We start from the raw sequence: 11,837 nt of genomic DNA, 5'->3' as shown, positions 1-11,837 counted from the left end.
AGGTACTAAAAGAATACATATAATTCTAATTTAGATAAATCTTGAATCTTGTTTAGTTGTGAAAGTTTGGATGGAAAATTTTGGGTGAAGTAGTAAGGTCATTTCTTGTTATTTAATAAATGCGTAATTCAATTTGCATTGTTGGATAAAATTTCAAAGTAAGAACAAGTTGATAAGAAATCCCATCTCAAGCATTTGAGGTTTGTTAATTGTCATGTTTCTTATATATTTGCAATGAAAAAAGGGCTATGCTAAAAAAAAATCACTTGTGGAATAAAAAAGAAGAAGTAGGTTATGGTACTTGGGTTGGATCTTAACAAAATTGATCATGTGCGTTTTCAAATATACAAGTCATTTTTTTTTTCTCATGGTCCTATAAGTGGTTAACATGTTATTAATATGTAACAATACAACAATAATAAATTTAGTTAATTCTTGAGTATCTTCACAATTTGACATGGTAGATCTTGGTGTTGCAAAATTTATTTTAGGCATGCAAACTAAAAGGGATCATGCAAACATAAATTTGTGGTTACATAAAAAAAATTATGGTGACATATTTTTGAAAATATTTAGAATGCAATATGATAAACCTATGAGTACTCCATTTCTTGTTAATAAAAAATCATTTGTTTGATTATTTGTTTTAAAAAAAAGGAAATTTAAGAAATAAATTAGGTTCCTTGTGTCAATGTCGTTGACAACCTCATGTATGTAATGGTTTGTACAAGACTTGATATTGCACACAATGGGGGTTGGGATTAGATGTATGTCCAAACTAAGTGAAGAACAATGAATTGCAAAGAAAAAGATCTTTAGATATCTATATATGACACCTTAGATAATGCAATTTATTACTAAGCTTGTGAGTGAAAGTAACACTTTGAATTTGCAAAGTATTTATGGTTTCTTATTGGGCTGGAGATGTTGACTATCAAAGAGATCTACAGGTATATATGCATTTAGTCATTTTGGGGGAGGAGTAAGTTGAATTATTAAGTTAGATAGTGTTTGAAATTTTTGCAATAGAGGTTAAGTACTTGGTAGATACTCATGCATATAACGAAGTAGTGTAACTACAAATCTTGTATTGAATTGTTGTTTAGGTAAAAAGGATGGTATGGATAGTGATGGTTAGTGTGCAATATATTAGGTTAAGGATCTTTCTTTTCATGCTTAAGGAAAACTTACTAGAATACAATATAATTTTGTGACAGAAAAAGTTGACAATAAACAAGTATTATTAGAAAAAAAAACTATATAGGAAATAATTTTGATGATTCATTGACAAGGGTTGTTAGTACTAAGACATTTTCTTGGTGTAGAGAATTATTGGGGATGGTTTTCCTCAATAAGAAAAACTTCAACTAGACAACCTTTATTCAAATTATTCAACAAGTGGAGGGATAGTCACATCATTAGAATAATAATTTTGAAGGCTTCTTCATCAACCCCTTAAACCAAGTTACATTTTATTTTTAAATAAAAGTAAAATATTTGTTTACTTTATATTTTATTTAAGAATTCTATTTTAATATTACTATCTCTAATATTATGTTTATTGTTAAATATTTTTACTTTGATGTGTAAATGATTGTTAAATTTAACATAAAAGATAAAAGTTTTCCTTGGACATGTATGTCATGAGATATTTTGCCCCATTTTACTATTGAGCCTCTTATCTTAATAAAGATAAGTTTTATTTGAAAAAGTTTAAATTTATAGTATAAATAACATTTTTTAAATTTAATTTATATAAATACAATTTATTATAATTTTTGAACTGTTTAAATATATCAATTTAAAAACATAGAATTACTCTTTTCTACTTTTTTTACTTTATATTACAAATTTTTTAGAAAGATAGTGAAATGCAAAATACAATTATGAATAATGCAATCATTTTTTTATACAATAATGCATTTTTAAAAAATTACTTTAATGTATCTTTTATTTTTTGATTATTATTGTTATTTTTTAAAACTATGTCCCGTAAACTTTTTAACCTGACCACAAACAGAGTCGGTGAGGCCACAAATAGAGGACCTCAATGAACGAACAAAGATTTGAACCTTGATGGTTGCTTCACCAACAAAATCTATTAAGCATGACACTACAAGTCCCAAGAAAAAAAAATAAAAAAATTGAACATTTTATTTGCAAATAAATTTTGTGAAAATTAATAATTTTTAATAACTCTATTGAAAAAAAACATCAGACATCCAACTAAACAACCTCTACCATCTTGTGTTTCAAACTGAATTAATAATAATTAAAAAATAAATATTTTCCTAAAATATTATAATATGTAATTAATAAAAACTTGACAAACATCACTTGAAGGCAGTTAAATATCCAAACTGTCGTAGTGCCGGGTTGACCATCAAAATCCAGACCTCGGCGGTGGAGATCTTACAAAAACTAAACAACTTCTATCTGCTTGAACATTGGGGTTTTGCAACATGGACTGAAATTGCGATTCAAAGTCTGCAAATTTCAATCATCTTGAAGATTAAGACAGGACACAATTTCCTCGTCTCGTCTACTTAGTGCCCTGCTTTGCTCGGCATTTTGCCCTATCAATAATCTGCTTGACAGTCGTTGCAATTTGCTCCAGCAGCTCTCCCTGATCCCTGAAATATACATAATCAATCTCTCTCGAAAGATTATTTAAAATAATTCAAATTCCATCTAAATATTAATGTCCATTAGGTAGCCAAGAATGAGAAAACACATGTAAGCAGAGCAAGATAACAAGTAAATAGTTTTTCTTACCCCTCAAAAATATAGCCCTTGATATATGAAACCTCAGAAAGGGCCTTCTTCCATTCCTCAACTAAATTGGTTTCAAACTTTCCAGCGTGCTTCTGAAAGGCTCGAGCATACACACCATCTTCGTCCTCCATTCGAAGCTCGGAAGGCCGAATTCCACAGAATACAGGAATGATGGGAGCCCCTGTTTTGAGGATGAGCTGGAGCTCCTTCATGCACCAAACTGACTCTGCATAATTAGGCGAAAATATTACAACGTGAACATATGCTGAGTGAATGGCTTTTTCTATTGATTGAGGTATATTATCCCCAACTTGGATTGAATTCTTGTCAAAAAAGACATTGAGTCCTTTGTTTTGAAGATTATGAAAAATGAGGCTGCCTACGCTTTCCTTCACATCTGCTCCTCTGTGGTTAATGAATGCGTCGTGTCCAGTTGAGATGGGAAACCACGAAGAATGCGTAGATGATCGGTTGTTTCCCATCGCCAAAAACCACCGTCAAAACTCAACTTTTTGTTAATTTGAAGTACAGGAAGTTTGCACCGTTTTAGGCAATTCTAACTCCAAGTGCGCCATAAGAAATGAATCACGAATGACTCGGTGAAATTTGTATGTTTCAATTACAGTCGACTATTTAAGCTTCTCTAACAAATTTAAAGACCATTGCCTGACTATGGTTCGGGTGAATTCAGTGAATTTAGCGATTAACGAAAGTCGTTTAAATACAGCTCGAGAAAGAGAACAAAGACGGGGCTGAATTCAGTGAATTCTAGATATTTGGCATCCCTTCTGGAGTGTTATTGTATTCATTGAATGCAAAAAATTTGCTTTTAATTTTTGTCAAATGATTCTAGAAGTTAGAATCTTCAAATATTAGTAAGTATAGATTTCACACATTAAAGTAGGTAAAGATTTCGCACATTACATACTGGGAAAGCTTTTTTCCTTAATGAACAGTTCTCATTGCTTACACATGATTAATAATATCTCATGTGCGTAATGATTAAATTCATCATGAATCACCAAATTCATTGTTTTAATATGAGAATCTTCTTCAATATAAGAAAAAAATGTGGTCAAATATGTAATGTGGTATTAGTTATACTTATTTAAAACTACAATTTATAAATGATCAATGATCTTATATTATAATTATTTTAAATACAAAATGGTTAATAAAACACAATATATAAGATTTGATAATCTTATATTAGAATATCATATATATCTTATAGGAGTATAGATGATGAGCCAAAATTTTGTACCCATATTTTGGACTCATGTAAGGCCAAAGTGAGTGCATTATAATTAGTAACATTATGTTGATGATAGAAATAGAAAACCAAGAGGAAAACACGTGGCATTTTAACGTTTTCTTCTAACATCTTTCAAATTGCTTCATTTCTTTCTCAATCTTATGTTTTTTATTAAAATAGTTGGAGGAGAAGCCTCCAACCCATTACATATCAAAAGCAAAAACCATCAAGACAATAGGCTATTACAGAGATAGAACAACAATTTACCTAAAAGGTAACCAAAGCTAGGAGTACAAACATCTAAATAGCTTACACTCAAACACAACCACAAGCCAATGAAAACAAAGCTGAAACAAACTAGAACAATCCACTAAGCAGGACAAAGTAGCAAAACTAACCTTATTATAAATATGAGTTGGGACACACCAGTAACCCTAATGAGACAATATGTATATTTTGAACAATTAGTTTGGATCTTTCTTGGTGACAAACAAGAGTCCAAGAAGAAAAATCCTTGCTAGGAGAACACAATGGAGTATAGTCAGAGCAACCATTAGAGGCAGCCAATGAATCACTCAAATGGGCCACCAAATTCAAAGAGGGAACTCTATAGTCTAGGGATAGGGAGGTAGAAAACTAAAGATTGGATGAGGCCATAACTCAAGAGACCCATAGAAGGAGCCATAGGATGAGTCACAAAAGAAAGAATTGGGGCCCAATCCTTCAAAACAACCAACCTAGGAGGAGAAGGAGGCACTGAATCTACTGAAGACTCTGACCTATCAATCAAGGCAATAGGAAAAATAGTGAGATGAAAAAAATTAGCATCCTTCAATTTGGTAGGAGAAGAGTGATTATAGGAACCATGGGGACAAGAAGAAGCCAAATGGCCCATGGAAAATATAACATCTACACCAAAAAGAGATCCCTTCATAGTCTAGAATCTATTGCCTTGAGAACACACACACCTTCATGAAGATCTCTTAGGAAGTGTCTTTGAAAGGTGTCCACCAAAAATTTGGGCATAGAAAATATGTGAGAGAAAACTAGTAGTAGGGTACACCTTGAGAAATTGACCCACCATATTACCAATTGCACCAAAATTGGAAGGGAAGGTAAGGCAACCTTACCCAAACAGGGGAAACCTTAGTAGATTCAACTAAGGGGTTGAAAGAGAGTGACCAAGGGTGAAGGGAAAGAGAACAAGATCCCCATTTCCAATCACCCATGGTAAGAAAAACATCATGACCCTCTATAGAATCAAAACAAATAATGAAGAAGCCTCAAGCACAAGGATAAATGTCAACCTTAGCAGAAACCACTGAGTTCTAGTGCTTCAAAATCAAGGAATGCATCTTAGGAAGCAAGGACATAAACGACTAAACTTGCAAATCAAACCCTTTCTTTCAAAGTAGGAAATGCTTTCCAACCTCCCGACCAAGAACCACTTCTGAAATAGAGGTGGCACAAGGGAGACACTTTTTAGTTGTAATAGAAGAGCCCTTTGAGGGTTTGCATAGAAAATAAAAAAAATGATATTTTAAGTGGAAAGTTCACCAAGGCTTTAGGATCGATACGCTTACCAATGACAAATCTCAATCTTATGGTTTTTTCAAAAAATATTTTGAGGATTTTTATAATAATTTTAGAAAAATATCTATCAAGCTAACATGCATGAAAATAAATCCATAGAGTACACAAAGGAATTGGTAAATATCTTTAATGGTAGACAGAATATGAGAGAAAAATATGCTCCTTTAGTGGATAGTTGACATACAAGTAAAAGTGGTTTATTGAAAGTATGTTTAATAAATTGCACCCTTCATGAGAATGTGTTGTGCTACTCGATGAATACCATAGAAAAATGCAAGATCAAATTTTTGTGAGGATTGTTCATGAGATTTCAATTTTGTTAAGGTGTATTCATAGACTTTGATATGTGTTTCTTTAGATATTTTCTATGAGATCACATGGGTGTTGTTAACTATGTATGTAAAATTCTATCTCCAAATATTCCTTTACTCTCCTATATGTAACATATAGAAACTCCTACAAGTACTATACATGAATATAATTTTAGTTGATGCAAGTGAAGACTATGGTTGGTATTTTAGACAAATCCTACATCAATTGTAGTACGTATTATTTTTCTTCTTCTATATGACAAAATTAGAGTTCCACATGTTGGAGTACACATAACACTAAGAGGTGGGGGGGTTAATAAGTGTTCCTAGTCAAATTAAAATTTCACTTTAACTTTTTAGGACTGAATAAAAATTGCATAAAAACTAAATGATCTTTTGGTATCAACAAGTATTATGGAAAATAATCACATCAACATACATAACATAGTGCTCATAAAAAGGTCATGACAATTATTTTATGAGTGGAAAACCCTCATGACATAGAGAAACCACTCGCATAGTGCCTCATTGACAAATTACATCAGCCTCACTAGAAAATGCAATGCATCTCATTGACTAAATTCAAAGCACCATCTCTAGGAGCACCAACCCCTTATAAAATTTTAGAGCACCTACTCCAAGGAGCACCAACCCCTTACAACAAACTAGAGAAAAAACTAGTTCAAAGAGTTACTTTATATCCATTCAAAGCATCTAATACATATTGTCACAGAGATCTTTTTTTCTATTTCACAATCCTTTATTTCACAATCTACTCTTCAGAATCTTACACCTCTTTCTCTTATGTAAATCTTGAATAATAAATTCAAACATGCCAACATACCACCTACAACTTTAACATTAGTATTCTACATTATCTGTTAAGGAGTAAACAAACAATCACTCTAAAATTCTCTTTGCAAGAAATCCATCATTGTCTATATCAGTCCCTTGCTCACAATTATTACCAAACACTCACTGCATCAACAAAGGAAATTATAGTATACAATCTGAACCAACATGGACAATGACAACACGTACAAGTTATCAAAGCTTTGATCAACAATTATTGCTTAAACATGAGTCTTTAAACTCATCTGATCAGGAACTAACAATTTGTTCAAAGCCCAAAACACATTCTATACATTTCAACTACATGGATTGAAACAAAGAATCTGATACAAAGCGCATTTTATATCCCATGAACACTCATACACTCATTATGAATAAATGCACACACATTCTTTCATCATTAATATCCTGTTTATAAATAACTCATATGCTCTTCTGATCATACCCCATCGGTTCAAATACCAATCGACCATCAATATCTTCAACTATTTATGTTAGAATAATCTTTTATTAGCTAATAATTATTTATTTAATTATTAGTCTATTATACTCTATGCTTAAGCTAAACTTAGGAATCTTATAATTCTTTAGGGTTTCTAGTATCCTTTTATAAGGATTCTTTCTTTGTATTTTCATAACAACTGTAATTATTAAATTGCATTCTTGTTGCACAATCAATATGACTCGTCTTTTCTGGATCTCTGAATTCTAACCTCCATAGCTTTATTGCTTCTCTCCTTCTATGACAAGTTTGCATGCAGGTGATCTTTGGGAGCTGTAGAGTTGATTTTAACACAACTCCAATATGGTATGGAGGTTCTTTTTCAAAAAATTTATATCATCGACAAGCTCTTTTCAAGCTCTCTTTAGATCTAGAGGTTGGATCTTCTAATTTTCTTTTTTGATGGTGTTTTTTGTTATCAAAGCCAGAAGTTCCTTTTTGCACTTCGGCAGACATAACTTGAGCATCCGAATTCTGTTTTTCGAAAAATTTATATAGTTCAAAATCTTGTTCTGTGCACTTTTCAACCATATGAGTTTTGTTTCAAGATGATGCTCCAGGTACATTTTATTTAGTTTTTTTCTTTTTCAGCACTCTGGTGAATATCTGCGATGTTTCAGGTCCTAGGATCTCTTTCTTTGAGTAGGATCTCTCGTCTTTGGTTGTCTTTTCTGTGTTTCCAGCCTTTTGTCTCTTTTGATCATTGTAGCATTTTATTTATGTAAACTGATTGAGATAAAGGGCCACCATGCATTGTATACTTGGGATCTTGCCCATCTTGTGTCTTATTGTACATACACTACTTATAAAGTGCCATGGGGGGGTTGATGTTTGCCTGTTTTCTATCTACCTTTGTCACGCGAGTGTTCCTTCCATGACATTAGCCTCATGATGTGTGTGAAGTGAGTGTTCCTTCCACAAGACTATGTACTTTCTCTACACCTTTGATGTTCCTGGTTCTTCGTCATGCAGTTCTAGTTGGCTGATCTTTTCAATGTACCTGTCCCTCTCCCTTTTCAACATTATGGGGAGGTTTGTCTTGTTGTTCTAATGCTTCCTTGGTTCGATTGATTAGCTCTTCAGGCTTTGGTGTTTCATGCCATCTGTATCTTCGAGTTCAATTGTTTGCCTTTGTTTGCCATATGATTTGAGTAGTGTCGTTTGAGGGCACTCATGCAGATTACAATCTTCTCTACTTGGTCATGTTCTATTTCAGTGGAGGTTTTGTAGATCAGCAGTTACTCTTTGATAGTGTTTGCAGCTATTTCATGCTTCAGTGGTGTTCTTCTTGCTTTTCTATCTCGTTTTTGGAGTAGAGTTTTTTTCCCATGTGGTTTTCTCTATTTCTCCATTTCATAGAGATTTGATTGTGATTGGGTACCTCATCAAGCCTTGTTACCGAGACCCAATTTTTTTGCCTTTATCATTTAGTTGCATTTTTTACTTCATGCATTTAGTTTTTTAGCTACTCCCTAAGTTCATCTTAGGGGGGGGTGTTAGAGTAATATTTGATTAGCTCATAAGTATTTATTTAATTATTAATCTATTATACTCTATGCTTAAGCTAAATTTAGGAATCTTATAATTCTTTAGGGTTTCGAGTATCCTTTTTTTAAGGATTCTCTCTTTGTATTTTCATAACAACTGTAATTATTGAATTGTATTCTTGTTGCACAATCAATATGGGTCCTCTTTTCTGGATCTTTGAATTCTGGCCTCCATAGCTTTTTTGCTTCTCTCCTTCTGTAACAGGTTTGCATGCAAGTGATCTTTGGGAGCTGTAGAATTGATTTTTCCTCAACTCCAATAATTTCAATATAAGTTTATGTGTCACAACGACAATCGATTTGATTCAGTTTTTATGACATTCAACTATCAAACTTCTTATACATTTAAGAAGCTTGAAAAACTCCCATTGGTCCAAATTGGAGAAATCATATGCATCCAACTCAATAGTCAAAATGAGTCAAATATGGTCCCCACATAGTCCCAAAGATTATCAGCAAAGGATTATACTTCACAATGTCTTAAAAAATCTCTTACCAAATTCTAATGTCTCATCAACACCAACTTTATCGCCCAAACAAGCTTAATGTCTCAACGAACTGATGTTATCAACAAAAAGATATGATGTTGGCTAGTTACTAAAAACATCTTGCCAAAACATAAAGCCACATCAGAAAGTTCACACATTGGGAAGACAAGCCAAACTCTCATCGAACCTACACATTGCCAAGACAAGATAAAGTCTTATCAAAATTAGCTTTTTTGATAAAGGGTATAACTTCGGTTAATTGCAAAGAGTCTATTCCAAACCAACTGTCACACTAAAATAACTCATTACTGAGACAAGACAAAAGTTACATGAAACCCAACTCTTTGACAATACATATAACATCGGCTAGGAGATAGAGACATCTTCCCGAAATAAATTGTCATAGTGAAGGAAGATTTGACTTTTTACGGAACATAGTGATGAACTTTGAACTTAGGTGATGAAGAGCATGACTTTTATAAGACTTCGAACACAGTCACCACAATAAATCAAATCAAACACAAAAACCACATAGAATCCATCAATTCAACTGCAATCATTCTCACCATGGAATTCAAATGCATTTGTGCTCGATACAATATGCTCAATACACCATGTGATGCAAATGCATTAAAGAATATGAGGATAGGAGATTAGTATTTTATTTAAATGTAACTAATTCCCAAGGTAACAACAATATGCACATGATATCAATACCTCAAAAAATATATACCCTCAATGTGTGCATTCCAAAGATATCATAAGAAAACTGGTCTCATATGTAAACCTCATATATCAGATGTAAACCAATCAAAGAATTATATTTGTGAGCATGGATGAGTATGCATATACCTTTGTTTTTTATATAAATGAAAAACATGACAAAACTTACAAAATCCCCCTTTGGCATTGATGTCAAAACCAACTGCATGACTCCTCTTTCTCCTCCTTTTTGACATAATTGACAAAGGACAATGTTGAGAGAACCAAAGCTTATCCAATCATCTTGTTATCTTTCTTTATCATCAAGAGTTGAATACCAGTTATAAAATATTGTCATATACCATAGTCATTGTACTATACCCACTATCAGTGGAAGATAATAAAGATTGCTTGTCAATGATGAAACAAAATGATATTGCATTGACATTGAACAAAATCACAATTCATCAATGAACTATACTGAATGTCCAATGTTCGGATGTTGACATGAAAGAATATTATCAAAGGTTCAACCAAGTCACTATATAGCTACATATTGTTGATGCATAAGAATGACAAACAATATCTTTGTAGCCCCATTATCATAGCTTATTGTTCATTTTACAAGAAATACTTAGCATTGTCACACATAGTACTCACTATTCTCAAGCACTTCAAGTATTACAATGGAGCAAACTACCACATTATCACTATTTATTGCCACTAGAAGAAACCACTATGACTAATATGTTGTTCTATAAAATATGTTGTGCCATACCACTATCAACTATCTCAAAGGTATTACAAGATAGGTAGTTGTAGGTTACACAAGATGGCGTTAATTCATTCATTGCATTGTGACTGCTAACAATTGAATCATTGACAAATTTGTTGATCAGGTTGAAAGCATCAGAATACTGAGAGGGGGGATTGAATCAGTATTCTCACATATTTAAAACAACAAAAATTTTACCACTTATAATTGTTATCAAACACACTTGATTGATATAAAGAAGTTACTACAGAATAGACATGAAGAAAACAACCACAAGATAAACACAAGATTTTATATGTGGAAAACCCAAATGGGAAAAACCACAAATAGTGTTAACTCTTAAGAGAATATAACTAGTTATAGTTGAGTTTACAAGGAAGTGGCTTACTACCTAGTGGCTCACTACTAGATTACAAAATAGTTCACTACGAGTTTGCTCATTACAGATATACAAAAAATGGCTCACTATCAGAATGCTCACTGCAACTGGAGAGGTTGAACTAAAAAGGTTTGCATCTCCAAATGCATGGGATCGATTTCAAGTTTAAGATCAAATTACAAATCTCAAACTCTACAATAGATCCAGATAGAGATCTGTGTACAACTGTCCTACAATAGGTCTGGTAAAGGACTACTGCACTACTACAACACTAATTGCCTTTGTTGTTCGTAACTCACACTTCACACACTCTACTATCTTCACTGCCAACTATATTTCACACATCAGTCAGCTTCACTCATACACTCACTTTGTTCGATCTATCTTACCACTATCTATGTATAAGTATATATATATATATATATATATATATATATATATATATATATATATATATATATATATATATATATATATATATATATATATATATATATATATATATATATATATATATATGGGAGGGTAAAAATAATAAATAGTGTGTTGGCCAAGCCCAACATGTTACCAATATGGTCATGTTGACCTTTGCAAGACTTCTGCACACTTCCTTTTCATACATTGATTACCAATGCATATACCGAGATTACTGGAAAGG

At 32.5% G+C, this 11,837-nt stretch overlaps 1 protein-coding gene across 1 annotated transcript; it reads right to left on the bottom strand.

Annotated features, from left to right (window-relative positions):
* Window positions 1-2,542: 2,542 nt before the first annotated feature.
* Window positions 2,543-3,257, bottom strand: LOC131035999 (toll/interleukin-1 receptor-like protein). The gene is made up of 2 exons (XM_057967787.2): window positions 2,776-3,257; window positions 2,543-2,633 (listed from the first exon to the last, which is right to left on the bottom strand). Exons 1-2 carry the CDS (start codon window positions 3,255-3,257, stop codon window positions 2,543-2,545), a joined length of 573 nt encoding a protein of 190 aa, XP_057823770.2.
* Between the last annotated feature and the right edge of the window lie 8,580 nt (window positions 3,258-11,837).

Source organism: Cryptomeria japonica, chromosome 3 (genome assembly GCF_030272615.1).
Source record: "Cryptomeria japonica chromosome 3, Sugi_1.0, whole genome shotgun sequence".
NCBI classification, from domain to species: Eukaryota; Viridiplantae; Streptophyta; class Pinopsida; order Cupressales; family Cupressaceae; genus Cryptomeria; species Cryptomeria japonica.
This window is presented reverse-complemented; position numbering and strand designations above follow the sequence as displayed.

Bases quoted from the DNA above. Each gene is read 5' to 3' on its own strand.
- LOC131035999 (XM_057967787.2), bottom strand. From the start codon at position 3,257: ATGGGAAACAACCGATCATCTACGCATTCTTCGTGGTTTCCCATCTCA. The intron at 2,634-2,775 runs GTAAGAAAAACT...TGTATATTTCAG, and splicing joins AAGGGCTATATTTTTGAGGG to GGATCAGGGAGAGCTGCTGG.